This window comes from Aphis gossypii, chromosome 2 (assembly GCF_020184175.1).
Source record: "Aphis gossypii isolate Hap1 chromosome 2, ASM2018417v2, whole genome shotgun sequence".
Lineage (NCBI taxonomy): Eukaryota > Metazoa > Arthropoda > Insecta > Hemiptera > Aphididae > Aphis > Aphis gossypii.
Genome location: NC_065531.1, coordinates 88,190,020 through 88,212,164, shown reverse-complemented (window position 1 = coordinate 88,212,164; position 22,145 = coordinate 88,190,020). Strand labels below are relative to the sequence as shown.

Genomic DNA, 22,145 nt, shown 5'->3' with positions numbered 1-22,145 from the left:
ACGGTACCCACTTGCCCGCTTTTTTTTTTTCTTGGCAAAGCGTATAATAATATTAGAAGATATACTTGTTTTATAAATGCAGAGCGAGCGAAGCAAGTAAAAAAAATTTTGTGCCCTTAAATTTAATTCCCGATAACATAATTATAGCTTTATCCACCCCTTGTGTGTTTCCACTGATTTCTATAGCAAGTTAATCGCATTTTCTAATCACAGTTCATACACAACATAAAAAACCATGGACTCATATAATATAGGTACCTATACTATCCGCGGTTAAAACGTAAAATATGATCAAGGAAGAACCCAAGAGGGGGTGATCCACCTATCGCCCCCCCCTTATAACCGCCACTGCTTTTCTTTTGAATCTTTTGTTACTAATTTAAATAATGTACTTAAGACCACACCTAAATTTATTGTCTTTATCTTACATACATAATAATATAGAAAATTTGCGTTCAGCAGAATCAATTTTATGTTGTTAGTTATAACATTATAATAAATGTACTCATTATCAAACTTAAAAGTAAGAATATCAAATTCATTAATTAATAAAAATAAAAATGAAAGAACTAATTACCAATAGTGATGAAGTTAAATTAATCTTGAAATTCCTTGAAACTTAATTAATAATAACAATTCTAATGTACTCTCATAATATTTAAGTATAATTACATAGTACACATCACAGGTAAGATAAAGTAAGTACTTACCAATACTTTTATAGAATATTAAGATTAATATTGAGATTAATTTTTTATTAACATTAACCATCATATTTTGTTCATCCATATTATATTTTTCATCAACTTTAAACTTCAAAGACAATAATGGTAGTTCAACCCATAATTAAAACAAGTTGGGTGGGTTCTGACTGATGTTGAAATACTTAAAAACATGATAAACTACTACATTCTAAAATATTTCTGAACAGTAAAAACAACATACCTAGTTAAAAATAAAAGCTTGCCTATCTTTTAAAATTTTTAGATATTTTTTCAAATACCTGAAAACAAATTTAAAAATAACTTTTTCAATCTCTATTAAATTAAAATTTTATAAATCTGTGCGTAATTTCTTTAGAGCTTTTACAGTCTATAAATGATTAAAATCACATAATAAGAAAGAAAGAATCTTCCTGTATTTCAAATATAAAAAAATATTACTATGTTTAACAATTATTATGATTTATTAAATTATTCTTATGTAATACTTGAGGTTAGGTTAGGTTAATTTTTATTTATATTTATAAAATAGTGTTAAAACCATAAACATAATTTTAATTTACATGTAAAATGTTATTATTGAACGGTGAATTTAAAATATTGTAAACATTATAAAAGTCGAAAAAATACATTAATAACTATTAAAATTATTTAGATAAAATAATATAAATGTATATATAATAATGATTTATCATTTACTAAAATTTAGTTGTAACTATTAAACCTCTATCATCAAAAAAAGGTGTTTTTTGATGAACTTGTTTACTATTTTGACCAAAAAATGATGTAATAGGTAATGATTTTTTATCTTCATCCTCTTCTTCGTCAGACCTAAAAAAAAAAATTATTATTAAACATTTTGCTAAATGCTATTTATTTCACTTTTTAATTTTTTACTATGAAACATTAATTAATATTACACAAAATACTTCACTGTACCATGATACATTAATATATACTTACCAGTCTATTAGTGCTGCATTATTTTTTAATACCAATTCAGCTGTAGACCAAGAAAATCTTACAATACTAGGAAATCCAAATACTGGATCTATGTTTTTTTTTAAATATTCTTTAGTTACAGGATCTAAAAAGTAAAAATCATTTTAAATGTAACACTTTGTTTTTAGATTCTGAAGTAATAATCATAATTATATTTTTTTCTTACCATTTGGGTATCCACTTCCCCAATTAGAATCAATATCTTCTCCAGGCCTTTCAATAAATTTCCAATTTTTTAACGCAGCATCACGGGTCACTTTGGCACAAATACTAGCAGCACTTACAATTGGAAACAAAGAATCAGCTTTTTTAGAAACTGTTATTTTTAATTGAGGAAATATTGATAATAATTTTTCCTAAAAATTAAATAACAAAATAAAATAAATTATAATTAATGAGTTTAAAATATGAAAAACATTATATTACAATAAAAAAAACTAAATATAAATTTTTAAATGTAATCTTTAGAGTATTAGAAACAGTTTATACTTTAGGTCTTTATACTTAATACATAAATTAAAGTAACAATAAATCAATTACTCAATAACTAATTAACATACTCAATATAAATATCTTCAAATAATTTTAGTCATAAATAATTCTAGATTATTAGTAGCAATAAGATAATTTAAAAAATAAACACATTGACATTCTACATTTTTATAAAAGTACATTGATAATATTAAATATTTTATATTAATTTTTTAAATAGAATTTACAAAATATATATTTACTTCAATAATATAAGCATAAAATTATTACTTGAATTCTACCTATATGTTATTACAAACAGTACATAATTTAATTTGATTAGTTGTGTTAAATTTTTAAATACCACCACAATCAACTTGATATTTAGTATAAAATTCTAAAATTAATATTCTAAATGTATTATTTATGATAAATGATGATTAAATATTATTTATTTATTTAACATATATAACAGATGGAGGCCCAATAGTACAGTGAACTTACGGCTACAATAAAATATAAATTATAATAATTGAGACATGAAAACAAGATAATAATATTAAAATAATAACAAAAAATTAGCCTACACATTCAATAATATAATATTAAGATGCACAAGGAAAGGTAGGGTATACTTATGTTATTATTATGTATTTATAATTTATACATTATTGTTATTGTCCTGAGCTCACAGAATTTTGGTTCCTAAAGTTTTTACCAATTGCAAGCATATAAACATAATATTAGAAATGTATTGTACACATTTTATTCAAACAATAGAACAATTTTAAAGGAGATATTATGTACTAAAGTTTCTTCTAGTATTCATGCATCTAAAAAATAAAAACTAATAATATTCATACTTGGTATTTATCAGGGGGTCCAACAGTATCAACAAATACTTCACAAATATTTACTCCTCTATCCAAAACTCGCTGTATTAAACCAATTGCAGCATTATGTGAAATTTCGTTCAAAGAACACTTTTGCCTAATTTAAAAAAAAAATTATGAGTATTCAGTATGATATATTATGTATTATGTAAGCAATGTCAATATTTATTTATTTTATTGATTTGCTGATATGTATGTACACAAATTATTTTTTAAAGTTTAAAATAATTAATTAAAACAATATAAATTAGTTATGTTACTAGATTTCTAATCTCTAAAATTGTGATAAAATCACTAGTACCTACAAAAAAATAAAATAAATAAATATTTCATCTTATACAACTACCTTCTAAAACTACAATTGCTTATTGTAGTTGGTGATATAATGTGTACAGCCCATCCAAGTATTTCAGATTGCTTGGTTATTCCATCAAATATTTCATCTCGAGCTAGTTCAGACAAAACTTTTGAATCGGCACATCCTAATGATTTTAGTATAGCTTGATTATCTACTGAACAGTAAGATGTACCGTATACCATTGGACCTAGATAGTTATGTACAGAAATACATTATTCCAGAAAGTTATTAAATAAATCTATAGTATATAAATCTGTAGTAAATACTAATATAGATATAACAGGTACTACCTAATATGGTAGTGTGACAGCTGGCAACTACATTTTTAGTTTAATTGCCACGTGACAGTCAACATATTAAGAAATCATCAAGTATATAGAGTTGATTATTAAATACATAATATATATAATAAACATTAGTATTTAGTATTTAACCAAATTCAATACAAAAATTACCATATTTGAATTGAACATGAATGTAAGATATAAGTACATATTTTACTCGATATTTTAGCAATAATAGTAAACAATACTATTGTAAAATAACAATAAAAATAGTTTAAATACAAAGTACCTATACATGTTCATAACTTTATCTAAGTAGGTAAAGTATAAAATATTTAAATGTATGTAAGTATGAGAATGTAGAATTTAGAACAAGAGTGTGTATCAGGTTATCTAATAAATAGTTATATTTAGATAAGTAATTAAAATTGAAAATTAGAAATATATACATTTTTTTAGTACATTTTACTGTTTTAATTTTTCAAAATTTATAATTTAATCATTATCTATACCTATTGTCTAGACACAAACTTGTTAAAATGAATAACCTACTTGATTTATTACCAATCTTATAATTAATATAATATAAAACTTATAATTGGAAAAATTTTTATTTTTTTACATACCAAGGACAGGACCACGACCAGCTTCGTCAATTCCCAAAATACATTTCTCAGTTTTAGTTGTTTCAGGCAATTTAGATTCAATGCGAACATCGAATGAATTATTTTCATATGAAATCGCCGATTTCACATCAGAAATATTATGACAAACTATATAGTTGCTGTTCATTATAATTTAAAATTTTAATCAATCTTAAATAAATTGATTATTTACTCGGCAAAAAAAATATATAAGTTATGATCGACTTTTAAAGTTTGCTACACAACTGGTAGTACTTATAGTGAGTTACTGGAAGCTATAATAAAAAAATATTAAAAGTAGCCAAGTTCTCAACATTTAACAGTGAACTATGAAGACTCTAGTTTATGCGGCAAACAGTAAATCTTAAAAATAATGTTTTATTTCTACTGTAAGCTGTCAACAAAGAAGAAAAAATAACAAAGTGAAGAAAGAACTTAATGAGTAATGACACCAGGAGATTGAACCATAAATGAATGAACAGCACGTCAGCTAGCACGATTAAAGATATACTTTTAAGTTTTAAACCGTGATCAACACTCAACAGGCGCGGTACTCTGTCATAGAGTAGTCTTACTCTATGCGCGGTAAGCCGATATTTGATAACTGATAACTGACAAAATGACAAAGAAAAGTGGCAACTATTTTTTTTTTAATAAATAGTTAAATTGACTAGAGTTTAGAGTTTAGACAGTAAAATAAAATCAGCATTTAACATAATATTAATTATTTATGATAATATATAGTACTATTATAGTAGACAATATTAGATTATTTGGATTTGAAAAAATATTAATACAATCCAAGATATAGTACAATAGTACAACATTAATTAAGTTATCGTGATTTTAACTTATATAATTATTCAAACTTGATATGTTAACCTAAACTGAAAATTTAAGAGGGAAGTAATCGCATTGGTCAATTAATATCATTATATCACATAATTGATAACGTAGCAGATTATTGATAAAAAAAGCGGATGCTTTAAATAAAACATTACATATTTACATTAATCGTAATGGAACTGTGCCACTATTGACCTATTGCCCCGTAGGTATAAATTCCAACAAAAAGATAAACGATTTCTAATTTTCTTATTTCTTGTTAGTGTTAACTGTTAAGACGTATACACGGTGTCTTTTGCCTATTATGTTACAAATCTACGATCAGTGTTGTTCATCTAAACGTGTTGTCTTTATTGCAAAATAGTCTGTCTTAAGCGGATTTCAATTTTTTGTTTAAGGTAAGTTGTTTTATTTTTTGTTTCTTCGGTAAAACTTACAATAGGTTGTTAAATTTTTCAAGCACACTAGAAATGTTTATTATATTACATTTTGAAAAAATAATTTTATTTGTGATTATCTTGTATCTAAGGTATTTATAATTATTTTTTTTCATTATTTTCTTATCCTAAAAGTAGGTATTAAAAATATTAAATTTAATATAATATGGTATTTTTAGGTAAAATGTTATATAAGACATATTTAAAAAAAATTATCTTACATTTTTAGTTAATAAAAATGTTTTCTATTTAGAATGTGGTTACTGGTTATGCATTTCGATATAAAAGATAATAGATACCTACCTAGTAAATAGTTTATAGTCTACTTGATCATATCATTTTTAAATTAATTAATTTCAACATAAATATTATTTAAATAACATACCTAATCATTATTGTCTACACATTATTGAAGAGCAAGGAACAATTATTAATAGATGTAAGTACTGTACCTACTAATAAATTATGATTTTAGTTACCTATTCAAAAATAATTTTCATATCTTAATGTGCTTTTTAATTTATTTTAATGGAAGGTTGGTTCATAATTATTCAGATATCAGATAAATATAATTTAAAATAAAACATAAAAAAAATTAAATAGGTACACATTTATTTTAATATTAGGTTTTTAAACTGAAAAACAAAACGAATATTACATGATTACATAACTTTGATCCAGACATTTGACATTACAAATTTTAAAGTTGCAAATATTATACTGAGTCTTAATTAGGTAGTTAGTTGTTTCAAATAGGTTTATATGTTTTATATGAAATTAATTTTTCACAATAAATATTAGCTTCTTGTTTTATTTCTTAAAAATAAATAAGTCTATTTTTGATATAGTATAAGCATACTTATTTATTTATTTATTTTTAAGGTTTAATTATTTTTAATATTTAAATTTTAAATTTAGTTTCATAAATCTAGATATTTATTTATGAAGCATGCAATAGAAACGCAGAAAATTTGGGCAATAAAGTAGGTATAGAAAATTGATGTAGAACTAATAACTTAGCATTACAACCTAAGTTAAAGCCTAATAACCTAACTTGTATGTAGGTAGGTACTGTTGAAAGCAACTTATATAACTATAGAACTCGAATATATCAATCTAATACTTATATTTATAATTTGTACTTTTTTTTATGATCACCATAAAAGTTACAGCCAAAGCTATAGCTTATTATTCTAACAATTTTTTTTTATATAGTTAGTAAAAATATAATATGTATCCAAATTATTTAATTTGAATTGTTCATTTAATAATACTTCTTTAGTTTAATTGAAACTTAACTAGTATAACAACAATCATGTGTAAAAATCTCATAGCTTTATGTAGAATAAAAAAACCTAAGTTATGTTAAAATAATTGTATAAATGTTATAATCACATTAACTCAAAATTAATAAAAATACACTTATCTAAATTAATCATTATTTTTATTCATATTTACTTATTTATAAAATTGACAGCTATATGAATTATTTGAATATTCTTTACTTCTTTAAAATTTATTCAATTTTAACTTAAATTAGGTTCATACACATTATTATTTTTACATGACATGAGTATTTAATTACATTTTTATTATTTTATTAAATTATATTATAATTTTTATATTTTATACAATTATTTAAAATAGTTTGTCATATTAATTTGAATTTTTTTACTAGTTTATTAATTTTATATTCTTTTATTCCTAATTAACTGTTTATGTGTAATGTCTATACTCTATGGGACATAGATTTATCATACCGAATACCGAAAAGGCAAAAAGAAATTATTTTTAAGTATTGATACCTACACCTGTTTAACTATGTCCTGCAATGACATATAATATCATCTAACTTTGGGGAATCTCTAAATATTCAAATCTAAATAAATTTTAAGTATTCCAATCAATAACCCTTAGTGTCCTTTCAAATGCTCTCTGGTATGTCAGTAATCATACTCTACACCATTACCTCAACTTACCAACAATATCAATATTTACTTCTTATCACTATATACATACCTTAGGAACTCATTCAACCATACCAACCAAGTACAAATACATAATTGCCTACTTTTTTTATGAAAAGAATTTAATTTTAGTGTCCCAGATTTCATAAAATTTACTCTGGCCATCCTAATTTATAAGTAATATGATGTTATCATTAATAAAAAAAATCTTGCATACCAAAAAAAAAAAATATATATATATATATATATATATATATATAACAAAAACTAATTTTTCAAAAAGAAAGTTATTGTAAAATTTGAATATTTTTTTTTATTGAAAAATTATATGTTTTAATGATCATCATTAAAATAAATAAGTTATATTTGATAATATCAAACTTATTAAATGTTTTTTTCTTGTTTTTCAATTATTAATATAACATATGTACATTTGTACTATTCTAAAAATAAAATTGATTAATTACATGAGAATTTAAATGGTATGCTATAATGTGTATATTAATAATTAACAAGTTAAGTAGAATTTTCATCAATTATATTTTATTTTAGAGTAATTGCGTCCATTCAATTTGTCTATATTATTGTTTAAAATAATTTCTATGTAAACCTATTTTTATCAACAGTCATGTATTATTTATTCTCAAACCAACACAATATATTATTAATGAGTGTTAATTTTTAATTTTTTAAACACAGTTGAACTAACATTGCTAGTACAAGCACCTTGTTTTACTTTAATAAATTAAAATTTATTTACCAACAGGTTATATATAATGAAGTTGATTTTTAAGTCACTGGGCTCATTACCCTTACGCCGATTTCTATCAACTGCACCCAAACCATTAAATCCTGTACAAGAAGCTGCCCTGGAAGAGCGCTGTATTCTTGTTGACCAACATGACCAGGAATGTGGCTTTGCCAGTAAACGAGACTGTCACAGACTAGTAAATGGGAACCTACCATTACATCGTGCGTTCAGTGTCTTTTTATTTAACACCAAGGACGAACTACTATTACAACAACGTTCATCTACTAAGATCACATTCCCTGATCATTATACTAATTCTTGCTGCAGTCATCCACTATACGAGATTGAACATGAACGCAAAGACTTAGAAGGTGCTAAAGCTGCTGCTTGTCGTAGACTTGTGTTTGAATTAGGGATTCCTACAAGCCAGTGTCAACCTAAAGACTTGCAATATATAACTAGAATAAGGTAATAACAACTAAATTATTTGAATTCAAATATTGATGCCTTACTTGATGTATTATTTAGGTACATGTCTGAAGGAGATGGAACATGGGGTGAACACGAAATAGATTATATATTTATTTTGCATAAAGATGTTTCATTGGATCCCAATCCAGATGAAGTGAGTACTGCCTTGTATATTCCCAAATCGAAAATGGAAAAATTCTTAAAGAATTTAAATCATCCAATTACACCATGGTTTAATCTAATTGTACAAAATGAATTGACAAACTGGTGGGACAATTTAAGATCTCTGGAGAAAGTCATGAATCATAAAAAAATTATTAGCTATTAATTATTTTTCTATTATGGGAAATAATAATTATGATTGGGACTATTTTAAAATTGTTATTCATTTAATTATATTATTTTATGATAATATTGTTCACATACATATACATAAATTTGATATTTTATTTTTTAACTCATTATGCAATGTCTATAATATTACTATATAATATATTAAAAAATCAATGTTCAACATTGAACTTTTAATACTTAAATAATTTTTTTAAAACAATTAGTTTAAAAAAAAATACGGGTTAATGTTCAATATTTTGTATTAAAATTTTTTTTACATTAATATATGTTGTTATTACTTATTTTTATTATTAGTAGAAGTAAATAAACTTTTAGTATTGTTATGAAAATTAAAGATTTATTTTCTTTGAAAAATATATATTTTATTTTCTAATTGAATAATAGCATTTTATTTCATGCATATGATGTTATTGATTAACCTTTTACCATGCATGCAGGGTAATTTATTACTCCACATTTTATAGTGATTGTTGGATTACTTTTTATCTTTATTAACTGAATGCTATAATCTAATCTAGCTTCCTAAATATAATTTTAAAACATTTTCAACTATGTTTTGAAATATATTTTATTACAGTTAACTTGTCAAAAACTACTCAAATGTATTAATTATTATTATGTATGATAATAGGTATATTAAAATATTCTATAATACATTTTTGGTATTCATTGACACAAAACAATATGTAAGTTTTTTTTTACTTAAATAATTCGGTAAATGTTTACCCCGTCACGTGATTATTAGTTTAGAAACCGAGCACGTCATAGAAGATTAAGATAGTTATGTTATAACTTATAAGCTTCTTTTACAGTGTATACTAATGAGTAATGAATAAACAATTAAATTTTTGGTAAAAATGTAGTTAATAAAAATATAATATTTTAGTTAATCATTGTAGGACATATTTGAAATAGATCAATCTTTTAGAATTGTTATAATATCAGTTATAACTCGTAAATCATTTATTTTTATAGTTTATTATGGAATTATGTTAATTAAAATGTCTCAAGTGTTCAATACACATAAATAATCATATTAAACGCGAAAAGCAAAATATATAGTTTATGTAACAAAAAATAATAAAAATAAACAAAAACAAAAAATTTAATTTTTAAACAGATTTTAGAAGTGATTGAAAACAAATAATAACATTTACCTAAACCATACAGGTGTAATTAAATAAAATTATGGTTGTTTATCTATGTCATATTATATTAATATTCTTACTCAGTATGTTTTTAATTAAAAAAGGTTATTTTTAACTATACATCAAGTATTGAATATTATTATTTCCTATACGAATAGTAAAATAATGTGATTAAATTAAGTCCATCGTTAAGAAATGTTATAAAGAGTAATTAAATACTCAGAAAAATATAAAAGTTAAAAGTAAATTTTATTAAAAAAACAATGAACAAACATTACTGAATACATATTTATATAATTTTTAATTCAAAAGAAAATTAACAATGGCTAAACATATTTACAATATATTTACTAAGTTTACCAACTTTATTTTCAATTTTGTTCTTAACAAAATATTAATTCCAATATCACAATAGAGAAATATCGCATTTGAAATTCCAGACATATGAATTCAAGCGATTAGTTTAATAACTTAAGCGATAAATCAATGTTAAATTATTTAAAGACCAGTATATTCTTTTTTTAGGTTTTTTTTTTAATACGCAAAAAAATATATGTATATATAATATACAGTTTCAAATTAGTTATCATTAATATTTGTTTTTATATGTATATAACTAAACTGAAATCTATAGAAAAAAATCATCCTAAATATTTTACTTTAATTTCAAGTGTTACACACCAGTACACGACTAGATATTTCATGTTGAATTTATTAAGCAGCAACCGGATTTGACCAATATTAGTTCAATGTGATGGTGATGGATCAGAGACTTTAGGCTGTTTTCTAACATTAGCTGCTGGCTGTGGAATTTGTGATTGCATCACAGCTTGCCTATTGCGGCTGGGTGGCGAAGAATATCTATGAGGAACACCAATTACATGGTTAGCTGATTGCTGTGGAGGTGGTGAAGGTCTGCTGTTAGATTGTCGTTGTTTGGTATCTGGTACTATCGTCTTAGCTAATGCTTGCGATACTTGAGGTTGAGCTACTGTGGCTATTGGCGATGGGTCTTTTTTGGCAGTTATTGTTGCTGACATAGCTTCATTTGGAGTCAACATAGATAATAATAATTCTTGCATAAAGAAGCTACGGTCAGCACGATCTATTTCCAATTTCTGCTGTTCGGATTCATTTAGAGGCGCATCAATATATCTATAATAATAAGAAAAAAAAATAATGATTTATATTTGTAGGTATAAAATCTAAATTTTCTTTAAAATTAAAAATGTTAGGTGGTTATAATTAATTTTATTTAATCATAATTAATGTCTTAAAGTTCATACTGGGCACTAAAATTAATATTTAAAACACATGATAAAAAATTATCTATATTAATAACTGATTTTACTAATGCACTTTGTAAATTCAAATATTTTTAACTTTATAAATTACTGTAAGAACAAGTCAGCAATAAACTTAACATTTTATACTTAGAGCAATACATAATTTTGAAAAGTCCTTGTGATGTATTATTTTACTATTAAGGAATCAGTTTTTATTTTTTAACAAATGATAAAAATGTGATAATTGTACTAATAGTTAAATATAAATACATTTACTAACCATTGACTAGGGTCTAGAGAATAGAGTCAACACTCAACATAAGCACTAATATATGGAGCACACCTTTTAACCCCCACAGTCCATTTGTTAATAGTTTTATGGTAAGTGAAAACATATTTAAATTGCCATTGATAATAAATTAATAAATACATAGACAGGATATTTCTGAACAAAAATATGCTATTTGGCCCACAGTTAAGACTTTAAGAGAGTAAAACTATGGTTCTCATTTGCACAGACCCTTCTGAGCAATAATCATAACTAACATTTGACCAAGAGTAAAAAGTCATGAACAATATTACAATTTATAATGGTATCAGTAGTGTTATCCAACAGATTTTTATAAAATGCTGCATCGATAAGCTTAATATAAACAGAATCTATTTAAAAATTGATAGAATAATTAATTTAAAGAAATATTAAATGTACCTGTTTGAAAACTTTTTGTTGGTATTATTTTAGTTTAAAACGTTTAAAGTCTGAGCTATCATACTATGTAAAAATATTATACTAATTTATTTAATTAAAAAAAAACAAACTATATCAATAAAATCAGTTGAAAAATTGAATGGAAAGATGTATATACATATAAAAAATAAAGAAAGTATATAGAAAATGTTTATATTTAAACGCGTATGCGGCATCGATCAGTGCTAATAGATTAATATTAATTTATCATAATGCAAGCCTATAATATTTTATTATTGTTTTCTGTTGACTGTGACATTTTAAATAACCTTATTATAATCTAATCTTGCTGATGCTATACAAGTTGTAAAGGAAGAGAAAAATAAAAGATTCAACTAGTTCGCAATATTGTAGAATTTTAAATTCAAAATAAATTTTCAGTTGTTTTATAAAAGAAATAGAATAGTGACAATTATTTTAAAAATATTAGAAAGACGAGAAGTGTCAAAAGATGGCTTTCTAGAGGATACAAAAAGAAATATGACTTATTAGTTATTTGTTATATTACGCTCCCATCACATCTAGTTGAAAGAAGTTTTCCTGCAATTTTAACTCTCTTATCTTACAATTATTGTCAATCCTTTTTATTTTAAAATATTATACAACCTTTAGTTGTCTAATATAACACATTTAATAATCAAAAACATTTTCATAACATATGTATTTGTTTATAAATTGTTAGTAAATGAACTTCCTGTATTTTTAACATTTTTATGTTTATTAAGTCATCAAGTTCTGGGCTCAACTTAAAACTAATAAATTATTATTAAGTAGCTCACTGTGTAAATATTCTGGTTACTTAAGGTCAAAATATCAAGTTAAATTTCTTGTAGGTAATAAGTTTATATCACTTAAAATTATTAAATAATATTTTATCCATATATTTTATACAACATTCTGATTACAATTGAATTAACAAAAAAAATGGAAATATTTTTTGTGTAGTTATTTCTGTTAAAGAACATCACAACACTATATTTTTTTTTCATTTAAAGTTTTTTTTACGAAATTTACGATATCAGTTTTATTTACAATAAAAAAACTAGAAAATATATCAAAATTATAATTGTATCAGTGTTATAAACACAATAAATTTAAGGTTACATAATTTTTTTTTTTTTTTAAATATTATGTTTAATCGAAATCGCTGCATTAATCTAGACACTTTTGCACATAAAACACACACCATTGTTCAGACTTCGGCTCTATGACGTCACACATTTATTTTCAAACTCCTTTATCTCAATGAATAATTAGTGTCGTGATGTCCTTAAATAATAAATTTAAAAATAAATACATACTTGATAAGATATTGTGACGAACTATTACGTGCAGACTGATTTTGGTTAGAGTTTGAATCTACTACTTGTATACTAAGTAAGTTTGATGATGTACCAGCAGCTTGTGTTGGTGCTCCAGATCCAACTATATTGTTGTTAGCCAATGATGCAGCTGCTGCAGATGAACCATGTCCTTGGCGTCGAGGTAATCGTTCTAATTGTTGTCTAGCAGCCTATAATCATAGAATATTGATCAATATTTTATAATCAACTGTTATAACTTGTACATAATATGTTTAAAATGAAACTATTTTTGAAACAATGATTGGTGTTACTATTAATATACAATACCCTGACTTGTTGTCTTTCAAGCTGCAGCTGCATTTGCAACTGTTGCAGCTGTGAAGAAACATTGTGAGTGCCTTGAGAGCTACTTGCTGACGATCCAGGCACACTATTTGATTGTGCTCTACGAACTCCACTCAACTGTGATAATAGCTCAGCAATTGGATCTGAACCATCTCTTGTTCCACCACTAGAATGCATTGGGAGAATATTAATAATTATACATTTTGAAAAAAAAAAATATATAAACAACTATTTCTTACGCGTCAATTTAATATATGTAATTCAAAAATAGCAAATAATAATAGAAATAAATATCTATAGCAATTAAACACAAATGCATAGCCAAACTAATAAAAATGGTATTTCTTTATTTTCTTTATTGAACTTCAAGCCATAAAAGACTACTGTTTGAATATAAATATAATTAAATTGTCCGTACTTTGCTGCCCGGTACCTGAAATTGATAGCTCTTCGAACTCTTGTACTTCCCATACCTCTTGCAGACTGTGGTATACGCCGTACTGAATGTCTTGCAACAGGTTCATCTTGATAACTTTTATTAAGGAAAAATAGTAAAATATAATTAGATAATAACATATAATTTACTTAGTATATATTTTTTGTTCTTTTGCTTTGTAGTTCATTGGAGTCAGCTACACCTAAACCTAAATTTCCATACTCCCACGCTTTCTTATCTCATACCAAACTAGTAAAAATAATAAACCTTATTGAGAAAATATGATTATCTTAGAAAGTTATAAAACATTTATCATAATTATTATGTTTTTTTTTTTTACTTTAATAAGATAATAAATTTAAAAAATAACTTTACTGTGATATAAAAAGGATATTAAAAATGAAATTAAATCTCTGGGAACACTTGGACTGGCACGATGTTGCATTTGTAAATGAACAGAAAAATCATCCGTTAATAAATTTGGATCACCTCCTGGGTGTGCTGCACAAACTGGACACACCTATATTACATATAATAAATAACTAATTAGTATTATACCATAATGGGAAAATCAAAATTTATGATAAAGAGTGTAATATATAGTATTGTAATGTTAAGATTATTTTCTGTTTAATAAAAATCATTAATCCTAATTTTTTGATGCTATTCTTCAAGTACACATTAATTAATTTTTTTTTTTACTATTGGAAAAAACATGTGAATTTTAAGTATACTTTTAAAATATATCTACTAAAATAGTGTGACAAAAGTTGGTTTCTGTCAGTTTTTGTTTTCAACACTCAACGAATATGAAGAGTGCATGATAACAATGACAGATGGTTATATTTTTGGTACAAATGATTAGCCTCGAGAAATGGTTAATGTGTTGTAATTGTTGAGTAGACATGTAGTGGTGTGTGTCAACCTTACACCGACTTTTGCAGTACTCTATATTATTAATTTCAATAATTTAGGGTTGTACTTACAATTTAGAGTATACATTTTGTCATTTAGGGGTCTTTAAAAAATAATTTTAGATTATAATAAACTACTACATTGTTATTAATAGATTAAATGTATATACCTAGTATATAACTTAAACATTTTTTTTTATCTAAGAACTCTATCAATAAATTTTGTCAGTGTTAAAAAACAAAATATTCATACTTATTTATAGTAAAATAGGTAATAATGAATAATGTTTATAATTTATTAAAAACGTTTTTTATTAACTAAATCTGTACATAATAGAAAAAAAATTATTAAGAACAGGCTGGATATAGTTTTTAAGATGGAGTGGCATTTGTGGACCTATGAATCACTTCAAGAACTTATTTTAAGAAATATACTAACAACTTCAGTAGTAGAATCTGGATGTTCAGCTGTAACATGTTCTGTTAGCACTACTTCTGTAAGACCCATACGTCCACAAAATGGACATGTGAATGCTTGAGGCTGATCAGATGCCAATGATTCACCTCCATAGTATAGCTCAAAGTCAGCACGTGTTAAAATACATTGCATTGGATGATCGACTGAATGACGTGGTGTGGTTGCGCCTGCTTCATAACAATTAGCACAAAGATCATAATCATAGCATTTTAAACATTTGAAACGACGTCCTTTAAAGTTTCCTCTCATACACGCATCACAGCTAACACCTATAACGATACCATATAATTTTAAATAAATGATTATTAAAATTTTAGACATGAAATTGAAAAAATAAAATCATATTCAAAAGAAATATATTTTACTTGGAATAGGTAAATTAATAAATTTAATAAGAATTGTTTACATTATTATTAATTGTAATCAGTTCATCAATTGATGCTGTGTAATAATATGCAATTTAGATTTTTTTCCATTTTCTACGCTTATACTTAGTAATTTGTGATCATAAAAATAAGAGTTATTTATTGTCATTATTTTGATAATTAGTTAGACAAGATACTGGGTTGTATAAACAATCACTAAATATCTCATGAACTTATAATAAATTAATAGTTTTTTAAACATGATTTAGTAATGTATCATAATACATTTAATAAATTGATCAATTTTTAATGCAACCCTATATGGAATGTTGTATATTGACCCATAAAAAAAATTATTTCACTTTAAACCCTCCGAAACCATCTGATACTTAGTAACAAATTATTAAGTTATAAATAAAAAAAATATTTGTTAGGCTAAAATTGTTTATACTAATCTATTTTTACTATGAACCCATTAGTACTTTTTTACAATACGTACAAAAATATGACATAAAAGTGAATATATGTTATTATAATAAATACACTATTTTCAGAAAATATACATTAAGCAATTAAACTCGCTATTAAATAAACAACTTTAATAGCTACAGTAAGTTTCCGTTACAACAAACACCAAGAGACCGGATTTTTTTTTCATTATAACGGAAATTTTGCTGTAACGAAATAGCTTTTCTGTAGGGGACCTCTCTAACTTTCGTTATAACGGGATTTTTTGTTGTATCGGTATTTGTTGTAATGGGGAACTTACTGTATATCAAAAATACATGTTCACGAAAATTATTTTAAGTTTATTTATTACATCAAGTTATATAGGCTATAAGACTGTGTCCGCTTAAAATAATTTACACATCTATAACAGTTATTAACTCAATACTTAATATTATATAGCAGAGTGGTACCCACTTACTTTTTTAATGTTGTTTAAGTTAATTAACAATTTTAATTCAACTTGATTAATAAATTAAAATTAAAAAATATGTACCTAGGTATTATAAATTTATAATCAAGATATTGACTGTTTCTGTACATGTAACTGTAGTGTTAGAAATATAACTATTTTATAGGTAATAATTTTTTGAATTAAAAAAATTGATACAGATCTTAATTCGAATGGTTAATTAACAAATATATGAATTAAAAAGTAAAATAGTTATAAAATACTTTTATATTTATAGTTATTTAAAGGAAAATGTATTAACTAGAAATCTAACAATAAGATAGTTATTATGACCACATTATTCTGTCATGGAAATAGATTGATTTTACAATACCAATGTTTTTGATTAGGTATGTAATTACAAGGTATGTATGTGATATCTAAATACTATTTGTAAAAAAAAAACAACATATAATTAGTACCTATTCCTAATATACAGTTATAAAGTAACTACCTAGTTATAGCTAAAAACATTACAAATGATTGATAATTTTGATATACTAAATAAACCTAATTGCAGTTATTTAATATCATAAAATATTAGAGTAGTGTACTTCAACACACATTCTATGAACACAAACTAATGACCATATAATTAAAGGTTATACACCTAAACGATTGGTTTACTATCATTGAAAAGTCGATACCAGTCTTAAATATAAAACTGACTAGGATTAATCAGCACCACAGAGGAATTCAAAAAAAAAAAATGATTTAATTCAGGTTTGTTTTTATGAGTAAAACACCCAAAAACAGTAGATTTTTTAGGAAAATCAAATATCAATAACATTGAATGCTTACCTTCATGACGTGACATTTCACAGGTTCCGTCTCTACAGTCGTCGTCTCGCGGTGTATTCTAGTCATTAACAATTTATTTTGTAATATATACCGTACGTATTCCTGACAAATTAATGCGACCGATCGTGCGTGTCCCACAGATTTTGAACTAATATGGAAACGCAACCGGACATTGGTCGATCTTCAGATCAAACTTTAAAGTCATGAGATGGGGAAAAAATAATAATAATAAATTAAAATTAAAACAAGACGGATGATAGTTCGTTTTTTCCTTTATCCCCGTTCAATTATTTTTTGCAACTTCACGACAGCCGATTACGACGGGATGGCCAACGATTGTACATGGAAGAAACGACTAACAACACAGAACATAAAATTATGGTCGATACCTCTGTCATACAACTAACCATGCTAGTGGTTGAGGTCAACCAGCTGCATTCGAACTATATAGTCGGAGTGTGCCCAGGTGCAGTTAGAAAGACGGGACGAGACTAATTTGCGTTCTGGTGAGGCCCGTCGACCTGATAATAACCAGTTTTACTAACATTTACTATTTTATTCAATATTTCCCTTTTTTATTGCATGCTTTTTGTTGGTTCGTGTTCCATTCGTTCTATCGTCGTCTTTAAATTTTCGAATATTTGAAATTCATAATTTATTTTCTTTCATTTCCTCGGTTAGTTTTAATTTTCTTAGTCATATTGGATATTTTCTTATTGTTTTTAACCCGAAAATATTAAACTTTTATTGTTATTATGAACAACTCGCTCATAATCAGTGATTTCTCATATGAATCGTAAGTATTGTAGGTATATTATTTGATTACTAATGTAGTATTACTATGCCTAGCATACATATTTTTTTTAGATAGAATATATTATATTGATTATTAGTTAACAGATATATGTATTAATATTTTTCACAATATATGTAGTGTATTACAGTTAGTAGGTCTCATGTTCCATAAATGTTATTTAATACTAATTAATTTATTGTGATATGGTTACATGAAGTATATTCTACCGTGCATTAATGTAATCAAATAAATAGGTACTAGTTGTTAATTAATTTTTATTTGTACATGCATTTCCATATATTTATTTTAAAATGTTTTAAGTTAATTTAATCAAAATGAGGGTGACTTATTCTACTGTTTATTCACATTTATGAACACATTAATTGTATCTTTTAACATATATTTTGAACTCAGTTTATATGTTTTATTCTTGATAAAATCAGTTTTGAATGCATCAAGTGTAGAGAAATTAAATTAATTTTTTTTTTCTAGGTAAAGCAATGAAAGAAATGTTGGGAAACTGTAGTGTATGTAGTGAAGATAAAGCATTTGATGATAACCCTTTAGTATATTGTGATGGTCGCAATTGTAATGTTGCTGTACATAAGGCTTGCTATGGAATTCGAGTAGTACCAAAAGGATCATGGTACTGCAATAAATGTGTAGCTCTTAAAAAAAATCCAATTGCCAAAGTAACATGTGAATTGTGTCCATCTAAAGATGGTGCTCTTAAACCGACAGAAAATGGGAGTTGGGCTCATGTTGTATGTGCTTTATTTATTCCTGAAGTGACTTTTGTCGATGTTCATACAATGGAACCAATCAAATTAAATGAAATACCACCTGATAGGTTTAAAAAAAATTGCTATATTTGTGAAGAAAAGAATAGAGAACATAAAGTTTCGACGTACGGAGCTTGTATGACTTGTAAAAAAGGAGGTTGTAAATTAGGGTTCCATGTAACTTGTGCACAAAATGTTGGATTGTTATGTGAAGAAGCAGGAAACCATGGACGTAATGTACAGTATGTTGGATATTGTAAACACCATTACTCAAAACTTAAGAAGAGCAACAATTTAAAAATAAAGCACATTGCTCCATATCGACCTCAAAATGCATCTGAAATATCATTAGATGAATTTGCTCATGAAAATATTGACAATGATGGTCAAGCCAAACAAAAAAAAAAGCTTCCATCATTTAATAATTATGAAGAATTTAAAGACAAACCACAAAGTACTACTCCAAATAATTCTCAAGCTTCTACTCGTCATCCAAAAAGTAAAACGGAAAGTGTGTCAGTCGGTAGTATTAAACAGTATCCTATTGATACACAATCTGAAAAAGAGATTAAATGCGAAAATGTTGATAATTCAATGGAAGTTTGCATGACCAATGATGGATTCCAGTCTGATGGTTTAAAAATTATTGATGAACCAAACTTATCTTGTGTAGATCCAAATGTTCCCCCAGTTAACATGACAAATACATGGATTAAAGATCCAAACACGATGAATGTATCCAACTCAATCACTGCAAAAACTAAAGAAGCAAATGATCAAAAATATTTTGAATCTAGTATTGATGCTCCGCATATGCTGGGAAATGCTTTAAATCCAAATTCTACCATGGCTCAACAAATGACTGATACATTGAATGAAGAAATTAAGACACATAAGCAGTTTAATGAAAATAATATACCAACAAATCGACCACCGTTGTTAATGGGTCCCCAGTTATGTCGTCATGTTCAGAAGCCTCCTACTGATGCTCCTCAATCAAATACTTCTGGCCCTGAATGGTTTACTAATGGGATTGGAAATAGTTCCCAAAGTTTAGAAGATTTACTTGAACGGCAATGGGAACAAGGTGGATCATTGTTAATGGAACAAGCACAACATTTTGATGTAGCATCATTATTATCATGTTTGTATCAACTGAAAAATGAAAATACAGACTTAGAAAAAGAATTGGCTACATTTACTAGACGTAGAGACCATTTATTGGCTGTTAATGCTAGACTAGCTATTCCATTGGTTCCTCAAAATAGGACAAATCAAGTTGCACCAACCCCTCCAAATCATGTTGAAACCTCATTACCCCCCAGATCCAATTATTTACCATCTATAGATAATCAGATTCTACAGCAACAACATAGGTATCATCAAAATTATGCAATACCTTCTTCCAGACATCCTCAGCAACACCAACATTATTCAACCAATCCTGCTGCTCAATCACAAGTTATTGTTAGAGGAAGTGTTGGGCATGACACATGGAATCAACATAATAGAAACCATAATCAAACATCAAATCCAATGTATCAAACAATGCAAGAAACACCAAACATACCAACGTCCAGGCATCAAGTAAGCATGGATAATCTACCTAAGCAAAGCTGAGATCATGATAAATGTCTATGTACAGAGTGTATATCGACAATGACAGAATATTTGTTAAAGTATTTTCCTTAGTTGTAAAATAGAATAAATATTTTTGAAATTTACAACTCAAATAATTGTGTTCATTGATTTGTATTATTATTAATAATTAACTTTTTTAAATTTTCAATTATATTATTATGTATTATAAGATTGAATTTTAAGTTAACACTAAATCATTTATTATAATGATTTTTATTTTGTATGTATTTCATATATTATGTATTGTAATTAGAGGTGTTTGAATACTAGTAATTTTAAATCCAAACATAATTTAGTTATTACACAAAATAATTAATAATGATGTATTTGTTAAAACAAATTCAAATGTTTCATGAATAAATAAAAGTTAAAATTATAATAGAAAGTAAAATGGTGGTTTTTTATTCTTACTAAATGTAAACATAATAGTTTTTTATTTTCATGAAATTCAGATATGATTTTAATTCTTAACATTTATTTCTATGTGGTGTATGCTGATAATTTTATGTATGTATTGTTTCATTTGCAAGGATTTGACAATTTTGATATTTGAATTTTAACTGAAATTGTCAAATCATTCCGATAGATCCTATTTAATTTATAAATGCCATTGGTTTAAAATGTTTAGAACACTTAAATTACCTTATGCATATTTTAACACTTAGGTTGAGCAATACCAAATAGCATTGCTACAAATGTAGCATTATTATTATAATCATCGTTTATAAGTTTTCCAACCATTTCTAAAGTTAGGTAACTTTTTGACAATACAAGTACATACTAGATCTACTATAATTTGAATAGAAATATAATTTAAAATACATTAGAATTTTGGTAAACTGGCCAGGGTAGTTATAATAACCATAAAACTATTATTATTTATGTTCATCATTTCAAATAAAGAAAAGAATTAATATTTTTTTTTAGACCTTTCCAATCAGTA

At 25.4% G+C, this 22,145-nt stretch overlaps 4 protein-coding genes across 8 annotated transcripts; 2 read left to right on the top strand and 2 right to left on the bottom strand.

Moving 5' to 3' along the window:
• Positions 1-1,274: 1,274 nt before the first annotated feature.
• Positions 1,275-5,157, bottom strand: LOC114122888 (ribonuclease H2 subunit A). The gene is made up of 6 exons (XM_027985675.2): positions 4,357-5,157; positions 3,435-3,633; positions 3,059-3,185; positions 1,891-2,080; positions 1,686-1,809; positions 1,275-1,553 (listed from the first exon to the last, which is right to left on the bottom strand). The coding sequence occupies exons 1-6, from the start codon at positions 4,520-4,522 to the stop codon at positions 1,421-1,423; spliced, it is 939 nt and encodes a 312-aa protein (XP_027841476.2). The 5' UTR covers positions 4,523-5,157; the 3' UTR covers positions 1,275-1,420.
• A 210-nt stretch (positions 5,158-5,367) lies between these two features.
• LOC114122895 (isopentenyl-diphosphate Delta-isomerase 1) lies at positions 5,368-9,577 on the top strand. 2 transcript variants are annotated; one of them, XM_027985688.2, is made up of 3 exons: positions 5,368-5,618; positions 8,391-8,843; positions 8,904-9,577. In XM_027985688.2, exons 2-3 carry the CDS (start codon positions 8,401-8,403, stop codon positions 9,172-9,174), a joined length of 714 nt encoding a protein of 237 aa, XP_027841489.1. In that variant the 5' UTR covers positions 5,368-5,618; positions 8,391-8,400; the 3' UTR covers positions 9,175-9,577. The 2 variants fall into 2 exon arrangements, with proteins under 2 accessions (XP_027841489.1, XP_027841497.2); XM_027985696.2 differs by lacking the exon at positions 5,368-5,618 and adding an exon at positions 5,960-6,096.
• A 999-nt stretch (positions 9,578-10,576) lies between these two features.
• On the bottom strand, positions 10,577-18,323 carry LOC114122682 (E3 ubiquitin-protein ligase KCMF1-like). 2 transcript variants are annotated; one of them, XM_050201984.1, is made up of 7 exons: positions 17,984-18,323; positions 15,821-16,128; positions 14,863-14,987; positions 14,465-14,557; positions 14,014-14,197; positions 13,684-13,895; positions 10,577-11,503 (listed from the first exon to the last, which is right to left on the bottom strand). In XM_050201984.1, the coding sequence occupies exons 1-7, from the start codon at positions 17,997-17,999 to the stop codon at positions 11,095-11,097; spliced, it is 1,347 nt and encodes a 448-aa protein (XP_050057941.1). In that variant the 5' UTR covers positions 18,000-18,323; the 3' UTR covers positions 10,577-11,094. The 2 variants fall into 2 exon arrangements, with proteins under 2 accessions (XP_050057941.1, XP_050057940.1); XM_050201983.1 differs by having other exon boundaries at positions 14,450-14,557; positions 17,984-18,321.
• Positions 18,324-18,499: 176 nt separating this feature from the next.
• LOC114122665 (protein AF-10-like) lies at positions 18,500-21,593 on the top strand. 3 transcript variants are annotated; one of them, XM_027985407.2, is made up of 2 exons: positions 18,500-18,779; positions 19,272-21,593. In XM_027985407.2, exons 1-2 carry the CDS (start codon positions 18,773-18,775, stop codon positions 21,179-21,181), a joined length of 1,917 nt encoding a protein of 638 aa, XP_027841208.2. In that variant the 5' UTR covers positions 18,500-18,772; the 3' UTR covers positions 21,182-21,593. The 3 variants fall into 3 exon arrangements, with proteins under 3 accessions (XP_027841208.2, XP_027841199.2, XP_027841215.2); XM_027985398.2 differs by having other exon boundaries at positions 18,500-18,788; XM_027985414.2 differs by lacking the exon at positions 18,500-18,779 and adding an exon at positions 18,889-19,033.
• The last annotated feature ends 552 nt before the right edge of the window (positions 21,594-22,145 follow it).

Coding starts and splice junctions, on each gene's coding strand:
- LOC114122682 (XM_050201983.1), bottom strand. Junction 14,988..15,820: donor CAGATTCTACTACTGAAGTT/GTTAGTATATTT, acceptor TATGTAATATAG/GTGTGTCCAGTTTGTGCAGC. Junction 13,896..14,013: donor TTGAAAGACAACAAGTCAGG/GTATTGTATATT, acceptor CTATGATTATAG/GCTGCTAGACAACAATTAGA.
- LOC114122895 (XM_027985696.2), top strand. Junction 8,844..8,903: donor CAATATATAACTAGAATAAG/GTAATAACAACT, acceptor TGTATTATTTAG/GTACATGTCTGAAGGAGATG.
- LOC114122888 (XM_027985675.2), bottom strand. CDS start 4,522: ATGAACAGCAACTATATAGTTTGTCATAATATTTCTGATGTGAAATCG. Junction 3,186..3,434: donor AGCAATTGTAGTTTTAGAAG/GTAGTTGTATAA, acceptor TTTTTAAATTAG/GCAAAAGTGTTCTTTGAACG. Junction 1,810..1,890: donor GGGAAGTGGATACCCAAATG/GTAAGAAAAAAA, acceptor TTTACTTTTTAG/ATCCTGTAACTAAAGAATAT.